This window comes from Enhydra lutris, unplaced genomic scaffold (genome assembly GCF_002288905.1).
Source record: "Enhydra lutris kenyoni isolate GAN:26980312 unplaced genomic scaffold, ASM228890v2 scaffoldscaffold58, whole genome shotgun sequence".
Classification (NCBI taxonomy): Eukaryota; Metazoa; Chordata; class Mammalia; order Carnivora; family Mustelidae; genus Enhydra; species Enhydra lutris.
This window is the reverse complement of record NW_019154142.1, coordinates 14,361,780-14,386,259: the sequence shown is the minus strand read 5'-3', so window position 1 is coordinate 14,386,259 and position 24,480 is coordinate 14,361,780. Positions and strand designations below refer to the sequence as shown.

Genomic DNA, 24,480 nt, shown 5'->3' with positions numbered 1-24,480 from the left:
TGTGAAGTCAGATAGATGAAGTCAGAAGATGAAAACATACTTCTCAGGAGTTCCAGTAAAGCTTCATTTGCATTTGTCCATTCACAATCACATGTATATCCCTGCCTTCAGGAAGTTAATGACCATGTTGTTCCATGATAAGAAGCAAAGATCAGAACGCTTTCTGCCCCAACAGCCAGAGAAGAGTGGTCAGGCTGGTCATTTAGCACATACCAAGTGGCCTCCCCATAGGAATCTTTTAAAGAAGAGGTCCTGTGACTCAGTGCCCTCCAGGGTCAGGGCAAGAACAAAGAAAGGAATGGAGGCCAGAGAAGCCTGGGGAGAGGGAAGCAGCCCAGTAGCAGCATTGCCAAAGGGCCAAGAATGACTCACTTATGCTGGGAGGCTCTGCATCCCAAGCCTCCCTCCACCAACAGAATCCCCAGAAGACAACATTTTCTGCCATTTTCCCTCAAAAGCAGAACACTACTTTTTTAAAAAAATATTTTATTTATTTATTTGACAGAGATCACAAGTAGGCAGGGTAGGGAGAGGTGGGGTGAGCAACAGGCTCCCCGCAGAGCAGAGAGTCTGATGTGGGGCTCAATCCCAGGATGCTGGGATCATGACCTGAGCTAAAGGCAGAGGCTTTAACCCACTGAGCCACCCAGGAGCCTCAAAAGCAGAACACTATTTAGGAAATACCCCATTGCCATGGGAGGTCATTTGTGTCTCCTCTGATGAAAAGGATGATTTAGCTTGCCAATCCACTGGCGTTTGTTTTAACACATTTAACAAAAACATAAAATATTAAGTCTGGTTGCAGAAATGAAATAATTAGGAATAGCAATAATGTATCTATGTAAACTAAAGGTAAGGAACTCAGGGAGAAACTAAAATGTTTGCAGGCCACATTTTTTTCTTACAAAATGAAAATGTCCTTAGTGAGACAGGGGGGAAAAGATATATTTTTAATTGAATATGACTGAGAAGAGAGCATTGCTAAATTTAAACCACTACATTGTCAATATCTGTACATATTTATGAAGCAGCAACAGAGAAACAGTTTTTTAATTTTCCATCATGAGATCAGATGAAAGCTTATCCGGAAGGTGGGTGGGCTGAACACAGGCCTCACCCATTTAAATCCATCCCTCTCTACCAGATATTTCCTCCCCTGCAACTATCTCTGACCACCACCTTCATACAGAGAAACCTGGCATACAGTTGGAGTCAATACCCCAGGCTTTGATCCTGGCTTCCCCACTTATTGGCATATCTGATGTCAGTTTTCTCACCTAGAAAATCCCTGCCCTCACCCTCATACAGAGCTATCAAAGGAGCAAACTAGGTAATGAATGTGACAGCTCTTTGAAAGAAATATTCCGCTTTTGTAATGATGCTATATTCAGCATTTGTAATAATAATAATAATAATACAAAATTTGTACATAAATGATGAATTCAAAACTAAATACAGATCATTTTGATAAAAAAATTACAATAAGTAAAAAGGATATGAAGGATAACATTATTTGAGTACTGGTGGTATGAACTATAAAACAGACTAAATCCCCGAGCTCTTTCTTTTAATAAAGTGTTTTAGTAGTTATAAAATCACTATTAATTACTATTAATAGTTTTTACTGTTATAAATTACCATTCATACAAATATGTCTTCAATTCATTTCTATAATCAGTCACTTACTTAAAAGATCATTTGAAAAGGACAACTGGGGCTTTGATGTTCAATATTATTATAATAAAGATTAAACACAATTAAGGATCAATCTAATTTACAGGTATACATTAGAGCATGATTATTCTTTTTAATGATCAAAAAATTAAATCTAAGCAACAAGTGCTCCACAAATCCAAAGCATGAGAGTAAATTATTTTATATTTTGCTATGGCTTGCTAAGTCAAAAGGCACTTCATTTGACATTATTTATAATATAAAAAATGGTTTTGTTAGTCAGAGAAATAAAATCTATTTCTATAACTTTATATATTATTGGTCAAGTTTTTAAAAAGCATTTTCTAAACTTTCCTAGTAGTAATAACAATTTAAATAAAAAATAATTTTTAATTTAAATGCTGAACTTCACTCAGCACTATTAATACACTTGAAAGAGCAAACTAACATGAACATATTTTAACATCTGCTGCTTTGTGATAAGTTTATACATAAGGCTTTATATTCACAGAATATGTTAATACTTAAAGACCCTTTTTAAATGTGGGAACTAAAAAGATAAAATATTTTAAAAATAAAAAAATAAATAAATAAATAAATGTGGGAACTACAGATGTTTTATAAAAAGAAAAGCAAAAATATTGGACCTGCAATAATTACAATGTAGAGACCCTTTTTTTTTTCCTTTTACATGAAGGAAGTTATGTCTCCTTTGGCATTTTGCCCAAACTTTTCTATAAATGCAAAGGATTACTTAGCAGGTAGTGTTGCATAGACCACTAATTCAAATTGTCTATTTGTTCTGCTTTTTGTAACACTGAAATAGAAATTTTAATAGAAAATTCCTATGTGTTCGATGAATCACTCTAAAGCAGTTTGTGAGATTTTCCACTAAAACAACGTTCAATCCTAAACTTAGGATGTAAGCAGAGAAGCCTCCCTCACCAACAAAAAATGGTTAAAGATATTAAGTCTGTGATTCCAAAGTTACCAAAATAACTCTCAAATCTCTCTCTTTTACTTTGCAGAGAAGAATGTCAGAATTGTATTAACTTATAATTCTTACTAAAAGTCTAATTTAAAATACACTAGCATTTACAACTATATCCCACGGAAGTCCCCTCACAAAACACCAACTATCAGTCAACCTACTGAGGTCATATATCAGTGAGTACTTGATGAATGTCAGTGACAGATTGTTTTTAATGGCATCAGTAAACTAGATCTCATGAATATTTTTGTAACCTTCTACACACATGTGCCGCTATAAATGGTACAGTGACTATGTAAGAGAATGTTATTTAAGATGAAGAATCATGATGTCTGTGGCTTACTTTGAAATAATTTAGTGGAAAAAATGCAAATACAGATAGACATACATATAGATAGAAAAGGAGATAAAACAAAAATGGCTTATATTATAGACGATGTGTGGGTATTCACTGTACTCGTCTCTCAATTTTTCTGTATGTTTGAAAAAGTGATGTCCTTAAACATTTTAAAATGGGATTTTATACTTTTGCGATTTATCCTTAAAAGTAGATTTTAAAAGTTTTATTTTTATAACATATGAAGTTTAATAACCTAAAAAGAATCAAGATTCTTCTTAATTTTTCTAGAAATTACTTTTCATAGTTTATTGGGTGTTCCACAATTTCAATTTTCTTCACATTGAGTACTAATGTTTTCCATCTGAACTGGCTATGAATAATTAGTACTACTAATTAAACAAACCCAAGGAAATATGAATTCAAGAAAATTACTCAGTTTTTACACAGAATTCCTTATACTCTCCATACTTGTCTGGACTTTCCCCAACATTCAGTGTTACTAGACAGTATCTCCATTCATCTATCCTCCTGAAAATAATCAGGGAGAGTGGCCTGTCCTACTGAACACTTATTTCAAAGCCTATGGGCACTCAAGACCTATAAGAATGATTTTTAATGTGGAACATAAAGCTAACAGGTATGTGTGTCTTACAGAAAATCACGAACTGGTCAGTCTTTTGGTTTGAGAGAAGTCTTTTGTTTTGTTTTTGTTTTTGTTTTTGAGTTTTAATGAAGAGCTGTATAAGCTTTAGGGACCCTCAAGCATCCAGAGAAAAACTAAGAGAGTTTTTAAAAATTTAATCATAGTGTCCTCTCCCTCTCCTCCGTAGATTTTCAGAACACCAACACGTGTGTGATGGTCGTACAAAGACGGTTACCTCAGCCTCTAAAATGCCTGTATTCGCAGATGCAGCTGCTTACTAGAACAAGGTTACTGAATATTTCTATTCATCATCACTTTTGTCAGATAATAATTATGGGTATTTCTAGGCATATTTTAACTTCAACAATAAATTGGCCATCAGGAAATTTGAAAAATGAGTTTCTTATGAATGCAGCTTCCATCAATGTCACTCCTTCATTTAACCAATGCTTATTTAAAATTCTCTCTACTTTCATGAAACAACAATCCCTGAAAAATGTATGCTACTAACATGTCTAAATTGGGAAAACATCTGGCCTGCCCAATTGTGGTTTTAAGTACATTGTTTGAGGTAGTATATTTGGAAAGAATTCACTTATCATTCTCAGGCTGCAAAGAGAACTAGCCTTGAAAACAAATGTATGTGGTAGTTCACTGCTACCATAGAGAATCAATAGCCATCTATTTAATTTGCTAAGACAATGTAAATTAGTAACTTCCAGCCAGATGTGTGATATACACATCAAACAAACTGCAACCTGTTCATTATGAAAATCCTGTCAACACACACAGAGCCACTTGATGACATTTCGTCTAAGGCAGTTTCCACATTTGCAGCTATAAAAATTGTCTTAAGAATTTTTATACAAAGGATTGGAGTTGAGGCTCATAAAAGGGTAATCAATTTCAGCTTTTCATCTTGCGTGCTTCTGTGTGTTTATTTCCATTTTCATTCCGAGGTACAAAACATTGAGAAAAATATGAACCATGCTATTTTTCCTTCTGAAAATCATTTATCCTCATTACATCTTTTTAATCTGATATAAAGTTGGTAGCCTAATCCTACAACTCTGGAGAAGTGTGTGAAGTGAAGAACGACAGAGTCAACAGAAGAAAGGAAGTACACTTATCCACTGGAAAACAAAACAGAATATTTCAAAATGACTCCAAACATAAATTAAGCTTACCCATTGGGAGGTCTAACTTGCATTCTGATCATTTATATGGGTCTGTGTGACTATATACCCTGCTGTTTGATAAAAAATGATTACTAACCACAGGCACCCACCAGAGAACAGAGTGTATGTATAAGGCTTGTGATGTCTCAGACATACAAAGCACCTTCTTAAAGAATGTCCATTTCCTTTCCATGGTAAGCAGACATAATTTTTCACTCCTTAATACTTCTGCTTCACAGAGTGGCTTATTTTATGAATTATGTTTTGCCATTTTCCCTTATGTGTACTTTGATAATATAAAAAATGCATTCATAAAATAGACGGTTTTATTTCATGATACCCAAAATATTGGTATGTTTTCTGCTCTGTATTAAAATCCACAGCTTTCTTGCTACTACAAAAACCCAACAGTGTTTATTTTAATGCCATTTATTAAATGAAAGGAATAAAAAGATTCTTCTTAACAACCATTATTCTTGAATACTGAATCCTCATTTAAACCAAAGTCATTTCTGAAGTCTATTGAATTAAAATTTCTTATTCAACAGGGCACAGAGTAAATAGTCTATTGCCAAGCACCATATTTTCAAGCACTACATTTTTAATTTGGTGATTTAAAACGAGGCGGAATGAATCAAGTCCTCGTGGCCTATTAGTATAGTCTGATTCCAAATAGAAACCCTTGACTAACTTCCCAATGAGAAAATAGCATTTCTACTAAGCGCTGGGTGTGTCAATGCTTCCAAAGTAAATAACTCCTGAGGTCCCCTAAAAATCACAAGAATTTCAGTGACTACCCAAAAAAACCCAGAAACTGTGCACACAAAAGGGCTCTTCATAAAGGCTTCAAACCTGAGCAATTCAACTTCACAAACATTATACAGAAGGCGCTTTCTTCACCAGCCGCACACCAGGCCACGTGATCAGCCTGCCGGGCCACACCGCGGACCAGAAACGATTATTGTTTCTAGAAAGAATAAGGTTCCATTGCCGCCACCAAGGCCGTCCAGCCCAGCCAGCTGTGCCCGTTGCTGGCACCTCGAGGCCAGCTCCTCACCTCGAGAGGTGGTCCCAGAACGCGTGGGGCCTGGGCACCCGCCAAGACTTGTGGCATTAGCCTGGGTCCCTTTGCTTTCTGGAGGTTAAATTCACACCCGCCTGGTCACTTAAACCCCCATTGCGGTTCAACGGAAGAATCATTCTCTCAGAACTCTTAACTTTGGAGACTCTGGTTAAAATTAAGAACTTCAAACCCAGATTTGAAAAAGTGAAACAGATGTCCTGTTTGTTAACCATAAATGGCTCCGTACGTCGGACCCTTTCCTCTCTCTCTCCCTCTTTTTTTCTTTCTGCCGCATTAAGTTTTATTTAATGCAGAGTTCGCTTAAAAGGTTAAAAGAGAGAGAGGGAGCAGAAAGCAAATATAGACTGTAGATGGAAAAACTCCTAAATCTTTCCCTGGAATATAACTTTATAAAGATGAACGTGCTCAAGCTGCCGCCTCCCAGCACAGCCTGCAGTGGGGTCAGAACCTGCCCGCGCCCCAGTGGACCCCAGTCTCCTCTAACCCGCAGTGACCACCACCTGCACCCTCTTGGAGACCAGGGCTGCCTGGAGTGGGAGAAGTGTTCCAGACTTGCACTCACGTGAGGACATAGTTGACACTGACGATACAGTGTGGCCTGGAGGAGCGGCTGTTGTGGACGATGGTCGCATAGCTCTGCACCCATACCCAGCCGCCGTGCTTCGCCAGGAACCTGTAGTACTTGGTGGTCACCTGCCCCTTCACGAGCACTGATGGGAGAGACAGAAGGCTGCTGGGAGTGAAGAATCCAGCTGCTAATCTGGCCCAAATGCAAACCCTGGCGGTGGGAGTGCGGGTCCCTATGGGCCCCAATAACCGTGCTCAGGCAGGAGGGAGAGACAACCCCTACATTCCCAAAGGAATAGATTGTTCTGTTACTTTGCATCATGTCCTCCAGCCCCTTGCGATTTGGCAAAGGGGATGCTTAAAATTGGGGGATTTCCCCTTTCAGCTTTCTAACTAAGGAAGGTGGGGTCTGGGCAGCTGAACTCCAAGGCTCAGGGTCCCTGTTCCTCGAGATTAAGTTCAAAACAAAGCTCTATCTGCCGAAGCAGATCGGTGCACGTGAGCCAAGTGGCCTAGCTTCAGTTTTTATTCCTGTCTTCAGTGAGGTTTGCAGCGGGCAGGAGGAGAAGCATAAAACCGCTCCTGGGGGGGAATTTACCCAGAAACTCGGAAACTCTTCCCGCTGACATGAGAGAAACAAGGTTGGGCTCAGCTTTGGAGCAGCCGCTCCCTGGCAAGGGCTTCGCACCACCACCCGGCTAGCAGGGCTCCCACCCTTCCGTTTACTGCGGACTTAAATCACGCCCTCTCCCCTCCCCGCGACGCGCGGCGCTTAGTCCAGTGCGGGCAAGAGCGGTGCCTTACGCAGGTGATGGGCGCAGCGCAGGTGGAAGGTATCGCAGCCGTGCACGTGGTGGTACAGAGTCTTCTCGATTAGGTCCTGAGGTTCGTACCCCGTCAGCTCCGCCACTCTGCCGAGAGCAATCCTCGCGGATGAGCTCAGAGCGCCGAGATGCCCCCCACCCCGGACAGCCATCTCAGACCTGGGCGCCCGCCCCCCTTCGCAGGGCGGCGTGAGTCGCCCCGTCTGCAAAATGGGCTCAGACGGTCGAGGAAGAGCTCTCAGTCACTGAGCAAGTCCCCTCTCCCGCTAGGGTGATCCTTTCCCGCCTCGGTGCCCCACCTGGAGTCCAGGAAGATGAGCTTCATGTCCAGGCTGGCGCGGAACATGAACATATTGCTGTGCAGCTTGATCTCCGTGACGGCGCTGGGAGGCAGCGAGTGGCCCACGGCCACCAGGCCCACGTTCTGGTAGCAGCCATCGAAGGGGGACATGTCCAGGCTGTACTGGCGGATCTTCAGGTAGCCGCTGCAGTGAATAACCTGCCGCGGAGGGTGAAAGGTGGGGGAGAGACTCAGCCCCAACCAGGAAACGTCTCCAAAAAAAGGTGGGTAGGGGATTGAAATACTTTGCGACTCCCCGGGGCCGCAAAGGCCGTGTGGGCCTCGCCCCCGCACTGAGGGGTGCAAAGTTATTGGAGCTCCAGCGTCTCAGGGGAATGACTGTCCTGCCACACAGAACTCACCTGAGAGCGTGTAAAAATGCCGAGGCCTGGCAACACCTACCGACCCGAACTCCTCAAAATCGGATAGTGGGGCCCTGGAACCTGCATTCTAATCGTGCTTTATCTCACTGAACCGGAGAACCATGGATTCGAGCTAAAGCTCTGGTTCGTAACCCCTCTGGGGTCGGAATCTGACTCTGTGCTTAAATCCGCCAAAATCCGCCACAATGACCGCCAAAATCCGCCAAAATCCGCCAAAATGACCCACTATTTCAGACGCTTTGCACACCCCTAAAGCCCATTATGAGCCCCAGATTAAGAGTCCCAGCGGCCCGGCCTTAACCGAACACAGTGAAACTAAGTCTTAAAACTTAGTAGCCCCCAAGTGTTCACAAATTACAACTCTCGAGGTGCTCCGGGGCAGGCAGCGCTGCGACGCTTGCGGGGGTGGGGGAAGGGATGCCGTCGGGGCAGTCGGGGACGCAGCAATGTCCCTCCCATGCCGCAAGCTCCTCTTGTCCTGCCCTTTTCCCCTACACGCGGGTCGGAACGTCCCTCTCAGCCACGCACTTTGTAGCCACCGCACGTGAGGCCCGCGTTCCTCTTGGCCAAGACGCACTTCATCCTCAGGAAGAACGAGCGCTCGATCTCATACTCTGGGAGAGAGGAGCGGAGGGAGGGGCAGGCCGTGAGCCATGGAGATGGGTGGTGCCGAGACCCAGTCCCTGCCCCCGCCCTTGGGGGGAAAAGCCCAAGGGGGGAAAAGCCACAAGCCAAGGGAGATGGGCCCAAGTGTCAGAGGCTCGAGCTGCTTACCCTGGACGAAGTGAGAGTGGTAAGGCTGATGGGCCGTGAGCACCGCGGTCATCTCGTCGTGGTCCGCGGGGTGGATGTATTCGTAAATGCTGTTTCCAGTCAGCTCTACCTGTAAAGAGGGGGGTATCAGCTTCTCCGAGGTGGAGGAATGCCCAGGTAGGGCTAGAAGATTGGACCAGAGTGTCCACAGGGTTGTGAGGACAGGAGCGAAAGCTTCAGGGTCAGCCCTGAGTTTTAACTCAGTTGTGCAGTTGGCTACCTATTGCAGTCTATCTAAGCCTCAGCTTCCTCATCTATGAAAGGAAATAATAATAATAATAATAATATAATAGTAATTACAGTAGTAGTAGTACTAGCAGTAGCAATTCTCTGGCAATGTTCAGATGAACACATCTTTAGACTTTTTTAGACATTTTTAGACTTTAGTAAGCAACCGCCACCCATGGTGTTTGACTTATGGTAGGAACTCTAAAACGTAGCAGGATAAGGGGTGAGAATAGGGAAGTAGAGGAAAAGGGAGACGCAGACCTGCCAGCTGAGATGTTTCCAGTCCCAGAAATGCACATATAAGAGCTTTGGGAACGCACCCCGACCCTTACTGTGGGTCTCCAGCTCTCAGTGTAAACATGGAAGGCTGGAGGTGTGGACCACTCACCTACCTGAGAAAGACCCAGGTGGACTGAGGCTGTCTCTGAGATGTACATGATCTTCCCATCTGGGGCCACCACAAAGATGAAGCCATCCAGGGTCTAGGGAGATAGAAACAGAGTTGAACATGAGAGATGTTCAGCCAGAAGAGTGTTCAGAGAGGGTAGAGAGGCTGGTAGGACATAGGGCATAGAATACCTGCTGCAAGAGTCCCTCTCTTGTTCATCCAAATATGTAAGCATCTGGGATATGTGGCACACTAGGAGATGCCCGGAGGAGGTAGCTGGAAAGACTACTGCCCTCCAAGACTCAGGATCCACCAAAATGGATATCTATATCTATCACACACACACACACACACACACACACACACACACACACACAAATATAGGGGACAGGGATCACAGCCTGCAATAAGAGGTGGGTGGGTTCTTGGGGTGATGATCACTGAAAGAATGAAAGGTTTCCTGTGTCAGTCTTGGAAGACTCCATAGTGGCAGCATCCCATAATGGAAAGAGTACCAGCAGGGCTTGGGAAATGGGCACTGAGCCATATGGAAGGGCTGGTAGTCTGAAAAGTTTGTAGACAGAAAGAAGGCAGCTGCCTAGTAGCTCCAGAAAGAATCTGGGAAAGGGGGTTTAGGAAATGAGAGGCTTTCCAGGCAGCAAGTCTGCAAGCGTAGTGGTATAGTGTTCACATATGTGTGTTTACATTGATGCATCAAACTGACAGACTTTCGAATAAGTCTGTCAGACTCCTATCCTAGACTTTCCCTATCCCCCTATCTCTGCGAATGAGGCTTTAGGCCGGGCAGTGGGGACATAAGGATGTGTCAGATTCTGCTCTCAAGTTGCTGGAAGTCCAGCAGCAGTGACCGGCTAAAGACAGACAAGATGGTAGCACAGCTAAAGAGACAGGGCTGTAGGGGCCAAGAGGCTGAGTGGCCAGAGGCCTGGGGGAGAATCAGAGGGCCTCAGAGGAACTCTTTGAGCAGAGCCTTGAAGTGGACGTTTGAACTGGAGATGAGAGAAATGGTATCCTAGGTAGAAGGAATGACTTGGGAAAGGCAGGGATTGGGGGGCAGGAGGGAGTATCTGGTGTATTCAGGCGTGAGGGACTTCGTGTGCCAGAGATGGGCTAAGAAAGTACACCAGTGCCGGGTTTTCGGAGAGTTTGAGATATCAATCAGAGGAATTCAGAGATGTTCCTGTAGGCATCAGGTTTCCAGCAGTTTCTAAGCAGGTAAGGAGGGAAATAGCATGCTTAGGGGTGTGTGCATGCACACGCTAGTGTCTATATTTCATTTTGTTTTGTTTTTTAATGGCAGAATGTGGACAGTGATCTGTAGGAGGAAAAAGTGGGGATGAAGAGTTCAGAGGTGGTTGACCCTAAAATTGGGTGGTCACGGGCAAATGAGGAAGAGGGAGAGTTTAAGTCAAAGATGGTTCTAGTTGTGGAATTTATAGTGGCAGAAAGAGAAGCTTAGAGTGACTTCAAGGTCATTGAATAGAGGGTAACCCCATAAGCCCAGACTGAAAATTTAGGGAAGCATGGTGAGTTTTTCTATGAGTGGAAGACTGGAGGAGGGAAGTAATGAATCCTTGTCTTGGAGATGCTAAACTTCAGGTTTATGCAGATTTCCAGTTGGCAGTAAGAGAGAAAGGTCTGGAGCTCCAGAAGGGTGTCTAGACTGAAAACCAGCTGGAGTCATGCAAATGTGGGAAAGAAGTTGAGGTGATGGTGTTGGCTGAGATTACCCTGAGATTACCTTGAAGCTGTGAGAGGAGAAACAGAAGTGGAACTTTGGAGAAATGTCAGCATTTGTAGCCAGATAGCAGTGGGGAAACCAGAGGAGCAAGTAGAGAGGGAGAAGAATCTAGGAAATTGTGCTACTTTAGAAGCCAAGGGAGAGAGTGAATGTCGAGTAAGCAGTGTCACCTCTGTCAGGGATTTCCCCAGATGTTCTCTTTTCAGTGAGGTCCTCTGCCATGTCCCCATTTTAAGTGGTACTACTCAAACACAGCCCCTCCCTCCCCCTTCTTACTTTTTTCCACAGCACCTGTTATACTACGTAATGTCCCTGTCTGGGTTGGCAAGGCTGCTCGCCTTGGAATGTAAACTCCATGTGGGCAGGACTTTCTGTCTGGCACATACTTGGCCCTCCTATGTTTGTGGAATAAACAGTCAGGCAGGATAAGAGATGAGCATCTTTATGCTGATATCAAAAGGTGATAGAGCCTGACGGAGCACAACAGTTAGGAGAGAAGCCAGACCGCAGGGGTGTGGAAGTGAGGGGAGCAGGGTGAGTGAGGAAACTGAGAGGATAATTAAGTTCTTCCAGAAGTGTGGGATGGAGAGGGAAAAGACTGGGCAAGAACTGGAAGGAGTGAAAGATTGTTTGGGTTTTGTTCTCTCCTTTACGAGGGACATTAGAGGGGAGCATGGAAAGATGGCGGGAGTGTGTTGTTGAGCAACAACTGACGAAGGTGTCTCTGAGAGAGGAGACGGACAACGCCTTTCTGTTTAATTCAGAGGTTTGGAGCCCAGGCCTGTGAGGGAATGCTTACATTGGCCTTTCTGTGCTCTGTGGCACTAGAATCTCTTTGGTCTCCAGGACTGAGGGGGGGACAGAGTAGCAGCGGGACAGGGGAAGACATGAGATGCTGGTCCTGCCCGGCCCAGGGAGAAGAAGCCGCTCAGAGTCTCACCGTGCTGTTTGGGTCTGAGGCTCCCACATGAGGAGCTGGCAGTGGACATGGATAATGATAAGGGGGTGGAGGGTGGGAGACAAGTGTCAAGCCTAAAAATGCCACCGGGAGTTTTGCTATTTTAAATATTTGCTATGCGACTTAAACGGGCAACGGGCAATTTAAAACGGTGTACACTGCAAACAACGCTGTAATGGGCGCCTCCACATTGGGTAAACTCATTACCTGGGGAGCTGTATGTGTGTAGGCTAGGGTCTGTACGCGGGTTGGGCTGGCCTGGGGTGAGAGCTCATGGAGAGAGAGGAGGGAGCCCGCAAGCTAGAGGGAGGAGACGAAAGAGTTGCAGACGCAGCTGGATCTGGAATGTGTGGACTGAAAGCACTGATGGGCGTTTCTACCAGAGTCCCGTTATTCCTGTGTAAATCCTTCATTTCTGGTGGTTTTGCAGCTTGGCCCAGCGTGCTCAGTTCTTTGGGCGGAATGGTGCCAAATGGCCACCTCCCTCAGTTCAGCCATCCTGGTTTGGGACCTTGAGGGACTCCCTTCTAAACCTAGCGTGCTCATTGTCACCTTGCCTCCCTCTCTGCCTGGAGAGGTGCCATCCTCACCCAATGAGGTTAAGAGCTCAACGTTTTAATTTTGGAAGGAGCTGTAGGGACTGCAAGAAGGCCACGTCTGGGACCCACCCCATTTCCCTAAAGATCAAGAAGCCCGGTGCGGGGCAGGCACCTGAGCCCTCAAAGCCTATGTGCTGACGCGCCGCTACCTGGAGCAAATGGGAGCCCAATTCTCTGCCCACGTTGTCCAAAGGGCTGGTGCGACTCGAGTGGCCCCACGCCTCGCCGAGTCCTGTAGAGACAAAGAGACAACCTTTAGCGATGGGACTCCGACCTGGCTAGCAATTTGAGTCTAATCTCTCGGTTATTGTCACACCCCCAAGTTCGCACACACGACCCGATACCCTCGGAGATCGCCCGCACCAGGACAGCCTAGGACGCCAGCGGGTAAATTTCGGCCCCGCCCTCTCCACTTATAAAGGACTGCGTAGAGGTCAGACTCCCCCTCCTGGACCAGCGCCGGTTTCTCAGGGAGGTCAGGGCCCTGGCTGAGCGCCCCTCCTGGCAGTACCCCACGTGGCTAAATTGGAGGACCGCATGTGTCCAGAAGGGGCCGATACCGAACCCCCGCGGTTAACTTTTGCATAGGTTCACTAGTGTGGTTAGAGGGGTGAGGGACACTGTTTCTCTCCCAAAGTGTCATCATCTTCCTTATCAGGAGGCCCAGGGTGTCCGCACATCCAGCAAGTGCCAGGAGCGAATACCTGAGGCTTTGAGCCAGGTCCAGCTGGTCTTTGGTGGGCTTTCTCATTGGCTGCCAGGCTCTCCAGCCATTTTCCTCCCCTAGCCCCCTGACTTTGATTCCCTCCGTAGAAATCCTTTTGCTTGTGGATGGTTTCCAGCACCAACATCCCTGAACAATCCTTCTTCCTCTGCTTCCCCTCCTCCCCACCCTGCGCCAGCCCTCCATTTACACATCCTAACCTTGCCTTTCCAAAAAAAAAAAAAAAAAAGTATACCCTTTTTTTGAAGTTACTTTCAAGTGCTTATACCATCTTAAGAAATATTTCCTGTTCCCTATTGGATATAGACAATCATTCAGTTTCTCTACTTCCCAGGCACCATCTATTAACAAAGACAGCCCCTTTCTCTCCTGGATGCTACCACGTTAAGATCTTTCCAGGCTTTGCCAGAAATCATTTCTCCAATGATGCCTAAAAAAATACAATTCTCTGCATACCCAGGGCTGATGTTTTAAAAAAATCAATACGGAATCTGCTGTAGTACCTGTTTGCAGAAAGAAAATGAAAAAAAAATAAGGCAGAGGAAACTTGAGACAGAGGTTATACTACCTGTAACTACTTACAGGTAATATTTTTTTTAACAGTGTTGCTGCTGAAATTAATTTAACTAGGTAGTTAAACTCTTTCATTCTTCCACCAATAAACAAGGTTTAACATGACAAAAAGAGGGGTGATTTAGTGATTTGCTGCATTAAAGTACAAATCACCATGAAGTACACAGTGACAGACACACTCGCATTGTAATATGGGGGTGAGGGCGGATCTTTCGGAATAAAACATGGAGTTGGACTCTTAAAATGTGTTGGCCAGAAGCTGCTTCCTAAGCAAGCGATCAAAACCCTGGTAACGAGTAACCAGGAGCGCCCCTTAAGCTCGAATCGGGTCTTTCTGGGTGTTTGCACATCTAAATAAATCTAACGATTTCCCCACCGCTCTGCAAACACTGATGCTCCCCGCCCGCCGCCGGACTCCTCTCCCTCCCTCGCCTCTCGTCAATCCCTCCTGCCTCTTTAGCCCGCCCCAGTTTCCCTCCCTGGAGTGACACCACTGCCCAGATGCTTTGGTCCTCCTGGACTGTTTAGGAGAGCCTCCGCCACAGCCACCTGTACCCACCCTTCTGCCGTGTCACCTTCCCTTCGCTCCTTGGGTCTCGGCCAAGCTATCCTGCCTGGTTTCCCGCAAGACGCGTTCATTTTTCTCATCGTTGCTCACACACCCCCACCCAAAAGTGGCGGAAAGGGAGATGGGGGTTGTTGGTTGAGAAGGCCAAACTGGGGGAAAGGGAAAAGAACCTGCTGGGAGAGCCGGGGACGCGGGTGGCGCTGGCTGGTGAGCGCCCGGGCCCGGCGGAGGCCTGGGAGAGCCAAGCTGTGCGGGGGCGAAGGGCCGGGGCGCTCCCGGCGCCCTGGGAGCAGGCAGAGGCCTCCTCGCGTCTGGAATCTGGTCTTCCGGAAGGGTGCGAAGCCTGCGCTTGGGGCCAGCAAACGTCTTTATTCTAAAATTGTGAAGTTCTCCCAAGTCGGCTGCAAACAGCCCGGGAACGGCCTCCCGACCCGAATCATTTGAAAATCCCCGAGCTGGGCTCGGGGTTAAGTACTGGTTCCGAACCCCAGCGCCAGCCTCTGCAGTTTGTTGTCTCGGGTTGCGGCCTCATTAGTATGCGCCTACGAGGGGAAAATAAGACTTCCCCGCAGGTTACTAAACAGCCCGCCTGGCGCAGGTTAACAGGGGCCTCCCTCGCCCTCTCCTGCCCCTACCCCCACACCTTTTAGGGAACCTTTTGCTTTCACGGAGCATTGCCTCCTCTATGTTTGCGGTTGAAATCGCCGCCACACGGTTTTGTCTGGGTTAATGTTTTATAAGGCACTGGCTGCCCTCCTCTACCTGCCAGGCTTTCCTGACCTAATCCTAGGGCTGAGTTCGCCCTTCAGCCCTCCCAGGACACCTTCTGAAGCCCCGGGTCAAGGGTTCGGCCTCCCGAAAATCCTGCAGTGGGCCAGAGACCCCTCTCCCCGGACCCCCTCACCTCCTGCCCGCGGTGACGCGCTCCCGCACCCAATTTCAGTTGGCGAGGGGGGTAAGCTGAGATTTCGTTTCTGCACTTGACCTACCGCAGAAAATTCACAAATCCTTTGATTGTCTGTTTAAAATGAGGAGGAAACCAGCTCCTTTTGCGGCAGGATTACAGTGGGAACAAGATCTAAAGATTCTCTTGTAATTCGGTGAGGCCGAGGGAACGGGGTTTTGCAAAGGAGAAAAGGAGCTCTGTGAGGGAGGCGATAACTAAATCGGGTTTTAGACAAAAGGATTTTCCCTAGCTAAAGTGGCCGAAGACAAAGGAAAACATAATCTATTTTGGAAGATTTCCAAGATATGCCACATTAACCTTAGCAGATAAATTTTGCTTCTCCCCTCCCCGTTCTTTCCTTAAAGTCTGGTTTATCATATTTACATAAGTAGTATTAGAAGGGATGTATCTATTATGGATCTAAAGGGCTAGCTCACATTTCATGTGAAAACCCCGGGCGAAGTTTCACTCTTACCCTCAGTGCTCGGTTGAGGCATTTCCATTTAAATACCCCCTGACCCAAGGATTACCTCAATGGACTGACTGCACGGGTTTTGTAATTTCCTGAAAATGAGATTTCGATTTATAAAACAAGAAACCAATTAGTAACCAAATGAGGCGAAGTAGATCCACTAAAATTGACCTAATCCCACAGGCACAATTTAGGCCCGTTCTTGGCGAATGAATGATGAGCCCCAGTCTAGCGTGAGCTCAAAGCATCATCCAGCTGTGTTATTACAAGCAGCAAAAATAAATTGATCGAGCTTTTCCTTCGGAATGAATTTCATGCCCTTGACAAAATATAGATTACAGACCTGGCATCATTGCCTCCTTCACTCAGACAGGAAGAGGAGGAAGAGAAGAGCTTGGTCTACTGTTCTTTCCCCCCTTTTCTTTAATAAATAAACTATATCTCAGTAGAAATGTGTCCTCCTTATAGTAGTTCCCAGAAAGCTTCATCTGACTGACAGATCCCGATATACCTTTTAGGCAATATGGGAATGGGAAGGGGACTGGAAGAGCTGTCCCAGGATCTGACCACAACTTGGTGACTGAAGTGGGAAAAGCCCTTCCAGACACTGCTCCTAACATGGGGTCCCAGAGGGACTTGTCTCAGCCACCTGGACTCCTTCCACTACCCCTGTCCAGCAACTTATCGGTCTTCCTGTTAGGGCTTCTGGGGCCTCAGAAGCTGCGCTCACTGAGGAAGAGAGGGACGGAGATTGGTGGCCCTTAGACAAGCCCTTAGACTGCCAGGAGTGGTCACTGGATAGAAGGCTGCTTCCTGCGTCTAGGCATACCCACCCTCAAGCCTCGGGCGCTGTGACCCTCCCTGCTCAAGGTCCCCTCCGGCCACCTGGAGGGTGTGGCGGACCTCCTGAGCGCGAGGATAGCAGCGTCAGGCCGGGCTTTGTCCTGCGCAGCAGCCTGGACCCTACCGTGTGTGTCCGGAACTCCCCTGTGTGTTCTGCAATCCGCAATGTCAGGGAGTGCCGTGCTCTCCCCTGCGCGCCTCTGAGACCCCTGGCGCGCCCCGGGAATACACTAATGTTAGTTATAAATCTGGGGTGGAGACTGACGGTCACAGCATTGATTGTCTCTGTACCCTTGCTGAGCTCTGGCCCTGGAGCTAGGGCTTCCAAGTTGGGATGGAGCAGGCCAGCAAAGCTGGCCTTCGGCGTCGTAGGCTGCATCGAAGAGAACAGGAGCTAAAGGGTTTCAGCCTAATCCCAACTAAACTGTGGGACGAAAATGCACGCGGGGTTGACAACAGTGCCTGCGTGACACTGAAAAACGTCAAGTGGTGTCTCCCCGGGGCTCCAGGTCTTCAAAAGTGGCCGGGAGGGGCAATGCCATCGCCCCAAAGGCAGGCGCGGGTGGGCGGACGGGGTTGCCCGGCTGTTCAGGCGTGTCCGGCTTGTGTTCCATTTTGCGGCCGGACTCGACCGCCGCACTACGGTCCGCTCCGGCAGGATCTCGACTTCAGGTTTAAACAACAGACCGACCTTGGGGCAGTGGCCCGGGCAGGACGAATGACAGAGGGAGCACGCCCGCACCGGCCCGGCCTCTGCTTGGGCAGGCGAGCTGGAACGTCCTCGAACCTTGGAGGGCAGAGACCTGGTCTGGACCGTGCGGAGATTCCAGCTGGCGCCCCCTCGGCTGCCGCCCCCCGCGGCCGGGACAGAATGGGCCTCAGCGCGCCAACCTGGCCTGCGAGTAGCAGCATACAGGCTTGTCCCCGCTGCGTGCTTCGTTGCGTACCCGAGCGCGGCAGAGGTTTCTGTCTCCGGTCTGTCCGGAGCCACCGAGGAAGAGCGACTCCGCGCCGGACCGCCTCCCGGATGGGGACTCCACGCAGAAAGTTTGCTCGGCACTTCTCGAACAGTGTTTTAGTACTAAGTAGCAGCCCCCTTGCTAAATACTAGAGGGTTGTCCTCCATCTACGCAAAATTTAAAATTCCATGAATCAGAGACCGGCAATGGGTGGACAGCTAACATCATAAGGTGTTAGTTGGCTCCAAACCTCATTCTCTTGAGAAATACCTGGGCCGACATAGAGAAATGCAGCCAGAATCCGTGGGCTCGAATTGTGTCCGCTTACGTGTCTGCAAAAGCTCCAAGCTGCCGAGATTTCCCCCAGGTTTGAAAAATAACTCCCCTAGAAATCATATTTGTCCTCTGGAAATTTAGTGTGATTTTAGCTTCAGGTGTGTGATTGTACCCTGCTTAAAAGCAACTTGCTATAACTTATAATGCCCTGTTTTGCTGTTGTGACTGTTTTTATTAGTGACCATTCCCTTTAAAGAAAAAAAAAGTATATTTTTCATTGATCTGATCTACAATTTCTAGCACATAAATCTGCCTTGCAAATGCTCTGTATGGAGTTTAGTTCTGCACTCTACATTTTAAGTCAACATCAAAACTGGAATTAAACAGAGAAAACCAGCGTGGAGCGTAAACTGGGCTTAAAGGCTTTTAAATGAGAAAAACTTCTGTAAGAAAATAAACATGGAAACCTAATGCTCAATCATTTCCCCGAGCAGCAAGAAAAACAGCCTTAAATCACCCATCCACGTGGGAAATGGGGCCTCTTTTTCTCTTTCAGTTCTGGGCCTCAAAAAAATATAAGGCGATTAAGGATTTCAATCTTGAGGTGAATATTATAGAAAGGGTCTGTGGAGGTTTGTTTAATCATCCTTGTCCTTCCAGCCTTTGTAGAGACTCCCTATCCTGCACAGTTACTAATTTCAATTCTGTGATTATTTTTATTTTCCCAAGACATCTTTACAATGAATTGGTAGTGTGATGTTACCAAGATTCCCACTGGCTATAGATTTGAAAACATGTCTGATCCTTTCAAAGGTTGTTCAGCAAGCCACTGCACCCCCAGCCAAAACTGTATTATATCTGGATAACAAATAGATATGTCTTCTTAGTTGAATTTGTCTTATTTTGCGCACAAAAGCACACCATCTCTCTTTTTTAACTGCTTTTCTAGCTTTGGTAACACTAAAGACATATATTTCTCAAGTTTTTTCTTTGCAAGGTTATTTCAGAATGGAATATGCTGCCAATGGGAGATACGCAGTTTTAATGATTTCACAGTAATCTTTCCTGCGTTTTTTTTTTAAAGTATGAAGCCGCCCATCCATTGCTTTATTCTTAGTTATACCAGCCACCCATATCCTGTTCCTATGTTCTCAATCTCTCATTTTTCTTTCAAGAGCTCAATTTTATCTACTCAGGTAAGTGAAAGCTGAAGTTTGCCCCTAGACAAGGAATCTACAGGAACTTGGGGGAGGTAGGAACTATACTTAACGATGGGGCATTAGCTATATTTTAAGAATTTGTTTATTTTTTCAAATATAAGTATGGAAAGATTTCTGTTTGTTGATTTAAGTCTTTTGATATTAATAAGTACTGTAGATGAAAGGTAATCTGACCCAAAACCATGGAGTTTTATAGTCATTGTTGTGCCTATAACTGAGATGTCATCAGATTTATGATTCTTTTAGATTATATACCTTGCAAAATCCCTATGTTATATGTGACAGAATGCTTACCATGGTGAAATAGCTATCTTTTACTTCATCCTTAGAACAAAATTTAAGACCTATATGTTCTGGAATGGGATCAAGATAGATGTAAACATGAACTACATCTTCAAATTCTTTCCATTTCTCGTTCCTAAAAAGGGTAACTTCCACAGAAAACACCCAGTTTCCCCCACTGCCATGGACCCAGTCTTGTCTACTCGCTGTCTTCACTGCACAGCTGAACCCAAATCTAGCACCCTCTGCAGGTTGTGCCTGGTTTTGCCGCTTGTGATTATTACACTCCTTTGAAAGACGTTGGGATTTGGGGGGGGGGGGTTGTTATCGTTTAATATTTTAAAGGGCTCTGCCTGGGTTTTGGATTTTTGAAGCTGATCTATCCTCAAAATTAAAACCTCATCCCTAGGAGCCAGCTGTTCGGATGACCCTGTCCAACTCACCGGTGGAGACTGCAAGTGAGTTACGAGCTCAACAGTAGCTGGAGAAATAAATGATGTGCCCAGAGTTCACACATCGTCCATCCCCTCCTCCCCATAAACTCACACTGGTCCACAGGAGAAGGGAGAGGGGAGGGGCCCGGGCTCCGGAAGAAGGTGAGGGGGCTGCAGAAAGCACAGTCGCCTTAAAGTAGCCACAGGGGATCCGCCCGGCCACCAAGGGGACCCCAGAGGGAGTCTTCGCCAGTGCTCTCTTTAAAAATAAGAAGTTGGCTAAGAGAGTTTACTTTCTGTTCTTCCTATTTATCACGAGATTTATAATTTGTGGAGTTAGCTCTTAAGACAGCTTGCTCTCTTAGAAAACAAAACCAAAACAACAAAAACCAGCCCGAAACCCTCCCGGCCGCGCCAGCAGGGGATCTGCGCGACAAAGACGAGCGTCCCCAGCCCGGCAACTCCCTGGGCGCCCCCAGCCCTCTTTCTGTGCCCGCCCGGGAACGCCGATCCCCTATTCTTTTCCTCCCGCGATTACCCGGAGCCCCACAAGCAGCACCATATGCTTCTTCTGATCAAACAGCGAGCGACATCGGCACTGATAATTGACGAGACCCGCTAGAAATCACGCAGAAAGGGAGCCCACTGAGACCACAGGGGCTGACAAATCACTGCTAATAATCCTGTTAGGAACAGCGCGGCCAGCCGAGTTCGCAATAGCTTTATTTTTATAAAGTAGGCGCTGACAGTATAAAAGACAACGAGATCTCTTTAAAAAAAAAAAACAACAGAAGACAGTGTAGCATAATAGTACTTTTCCCACCAGCAATTCTCAGCACAGTTTGAATGGGAAATATGGTTTTTACTATATAAGTGCCCTCTTTCTTTCTTTCTTTCTTTCTTTCTTTCTAACTTTTCAGTAACTTTAGGTTTTGATTCCTCTCCTCCTGTGGTTTCCACGGTCAAGTGAGACTGTTCAAAGAACTGCTTTAAGACAAAACAACTATAACACTACTTGTAGTTCTCTGGTAAAATTGAACTATAATTTGAAAGTTTTCCTTTAGTGCCCCTGATTAATTTGTCGACATGTTTTGCGAGATTTTGATTCAGATAATAACTTCTAGTCAAGATCAAACAAAGTGAAACTCCAAGCCCGATAATGACTATTTCCTTCCCATTTCCTTAAAAGAAAACAATAGACCCCAAACACCCAAAATCAACAATAACATAAACCTCTGTGGGTCAAATAAGACATTCTGGTTTATAAATAAACAGGGTTCTTTCTCTTGGAATTTTTTGTTTGTTTTGTATTCTCTCCTTTATATTTCCCAATCTCTCTCCTCTAGCAAAGAAACATCTAAAATACTTTTAAAAATCTGTACATATTATTTGAATGTGGGTAAAGGAAAGGATGGGGAGATGGAAAAGAGAAGTATTCTTTTCCTAGTGAGTATATATGGTTTTATACAGGACAGTGTTCTTTGAAGGCTGCTCTGTCGTCACACAGTGAATCTTGATCATCTAAATACATGTTTTAAATCATGACCAGCTCAGCTGTTCTTCCTTCTAGGCCTTAAAAGACAATTTTCCCAGGACCCATTTGCCAACCTGCCTCCTAGAAGATAGTTTCCAAGCGGGCTAGTCTTCTTGATTCAACCTTAAGTATTTGGATCCTAGCCTTTTATCTCAGAGATAATACCAAACTCGGAGTTGCAAATCATGAAGACCCAGAGTTAGTTTCAGAATCTGTGAGTGTCTCAAAAACTCAGAATACATTTGCTATAAGCAATCAAGAGACTGGGTAAATCCAGGACAAATTTGTTCCTAAATATGCCTGCTTCTCTTCTGTAGAATTAGAAACTCAGAAATTATTATCTAGCTTAGCTAGCTCCATGTACATGGGTCTATCTATATGTAGCAAAAATACAAGAATTTGGCAATGTTCCTGCCTTCTGCTAGATACAATTCTAACGAGGAATTAAAGAAAGAAAGGAAGAAAGAAAGTCAGTCAGTCATGTTTGGATTACTTGTACTTTCAGTCGAGCTCAGTATCTGAAGTGTTGACAAAAGCACTGTTGGGCTGCATCCCAACCAAACATATCCGATGCATGGGAGAGAAAATATTAATGGGGAAGTAGAAAGGGCCACAAAAAGGCAATAGGAATCTAAGTTCAGAGAGGTCCTGAGTCAAGCAGCCATGCTAAACTTCCCTTTGCAGAGAGTGTGTACGTACATGTGAATGCAATCCTCTGTTCAGTGGTGTAGGCTCACTCACTGGCAAACCTCTACTCCTTCTGTTTGAAATTCCATCTGGGCAGAGTCACTTACCTTCTGGGAACACAACTCTCATTTTGAGATAGCTGGTGGTGAGCCTGATTATGGATGCTTTGTCCAGCTGCGAGGTGATCGCTGAGGGCAAAGGCAGTAACTTAGCCAGTTCATAAAATTCACTGTTTTCCTTCTCCCTCCTAGTCCGCGCAGCATTTTTGGACTTCTCTTTCATTGTGTCTCGTTCTCCCTTTCTTCTTACAACATAAGCTCCACAGATTCATTCAAAAGCAAAAATAAACTCTCAATTAGAGATCATATTGGCAAAAACATAGAGCCTACTTTGAATGAAGAGACGGAAGTCTTTGCTTCAGTGTACTGATGTCAGTGAAAGACCAACGCAGAGAAGAGAAAATTATTTTCTTTTAAAATACTGGACGCGAATGTGGGAAAGTTGTTGATCCACGGCAATCTGGACAATCCTAGGAGTCTCTGGGTATCAAATGCTGGCGGGACCCCTGAGAAGCCAGCCTTTTCTTCTGTTTGGCGCGGCCAAACCCGGTCCCCAAAAAATCGACATAATAATCCCCGACGTTTGCTCTTCAGTCCCGAGGCATTTGAGGCGGCTCCGAGCTCCTTTGGGAAGAACTTGGGAAGCACAGGAACGCCGGACAACTCTTTCAGGCCACTGTGAAGACAACAGCATCAGAGCGTAAGGGATCTGCAGCTCCGCAATCACTCATACACTCCCCGAATTCCGAAAAACGGGCGGAAAGGGCCTCAGCGCGCCTCTCCAGGCTCGGTGTTTGTTTGTGCGTATGTTTGTTTGTTTGTTTGTTTGTTTAAGATATGGAGGAATCGGCGGCGAGACTGAGCCCCCTGCAAATAATGCTCTCATTCCCTCATCCATGCCAACCACATACTCCAGCCCCCTGGGAAGTTGCCCAAATCACAAAATGTATATTTTTGAAGACACTTAGCAGACCCTCAGTCGCCGGTCCCCGTGCCCGCGCCCAGGCCAGTCGCACGTCCCAGAAAGCAGGGTTCCACAAATCAGAATTCCTCCACAGTGCTCAGGCCGCCTTTCAGGCCCCCCAGTTGGGCAGATCTGGAATTTGGCTATCTCTCTAACTTGGGTCTCAACTCTCAGGGATTCCACAAAAAGTGGCACTTACGCATCAAGTCCCTCGGGACTCCCAAGGCGACCCAGGGCTCTCCCTGCCCAGCGGGAGCGGCAACACGCCGGGCACGGCAGCGCCAGGTTAACAGGTGGCACATTCATGACAGCCCCTCGCAGGCACGGGGAGGGGGGCAGTGGGAGGCGTACCGGCCTCTCCCGGTCCGCCGCAGAGCTGCGGGTGCCTCTGGGCGGGCGCAAGGTGTCTTCGCTTCACCTACCTTCAGTCCCCGCCGGCGGCAAAGGGTGCAGAGGCGCCCACCTCTTAATTGTATTCATGCCTACCATCCAACTCCTCCGGCCTCTCGGCTTCCCACCGGCAGAGAGGAGCGGAGCGCGTCCTGGCTCGCTTTTCTTTTCTCGGTCATGAATTGGGGGAGGGGTGCGTGGGAGAAGGAGGGGAGGATGCAGGCTTTGGGACGGGTGAGGTGGTTTTAGAATCCTCCTCCTCGGTAGTTGCTACGAAGCCAGTATTATTCCTAATTGGAAGCCGAAAACGCCCCCCTGTAACTTCTTTATAGCTCACAGGGTTTAGCTTCAACTTCACTCCCGGGCTCCCTCTCTCCCGCCCTCCCTTAATGCCATTCACAAACTTCCGCGCGTCCAATTGGCTCGCCCTGCCGCGGGAAGAGGCGCTCATTGGCCGGCCGGGCTGAGTGACGCGAGCACGACCCGAACCACCCCCTGCGCGCCCCGGCTCCTGGCTCGCCTCTCGGCTACCCGCGTGGCTGCAGCGCTCCTGACGAGCCCTGGGCACCGGTGTCGGCAATGCCCGGCAGCGGCCGCTGCTCCCGGCCTCCAGGGGCCTCGCGGGTGATGTGCAGGACCCTCGCTTCCCCGCTCTCCCTGGGGTCGAGTGGCTACGCACCCAGTCCCGAGGGCTGGCCCCGCTGTGCCCCGCGCGTCCGAAAGCGGCGGGCTGCGGCCTGAGGCCGCAGAGGTCGAGCCGGGGGACTGGGGCTCCTG

The 24,480-nt window shown here is 46.8% G+C and overlaps 1 protein-coding gene across 1 annotated transcript in view; it reads right to left on the bottom strand.

Moving 5' to 3' along the window:
* The window catches only part of LOC111158312 (single-minded family bHLH transcription factor 1), a 64,325-nt gene extending 41,753 nt beyond the window's left edge, over positions 1-22,572 (bottom strand). Inside the window, exons 1-8 of the mRNA XM_022520283.1 lie at positions 22,398-22,572; positions 12,922-13,004; positions 9,458-9,547; positions 8,799-8,907; positions 8,553-8,638; positions 7,601-7,800; positions 7,282-7,388; positions 6,473-6,620 (exon numbers count right to left, since the gene is read on the bottom strand). Of these exons, the coding sequence (XP_022375991.1) occupies positions 6,473-6,620; positions 7,282-7,388; positions 7,601-7,800; positions 8,553-8,638; positions 8,799-8,907; positions 9,458-9,547; positions 12,922-13,004; positions 22,398-22,572 (998 nt within the window). The remainder of the gene's footprint in view (positions 1-6,472; positions 6,621-7,281; positions 7,389-7,600; positions 7,801-8,552; positions 8,639-8,798; positions 8,908-9,457; positions 9,548-12,921; positions 13,005-22,397) is intronic.
* Between the last annotated feature and the right edge of the window lie 1,908 nt (positions 22,573-24,480).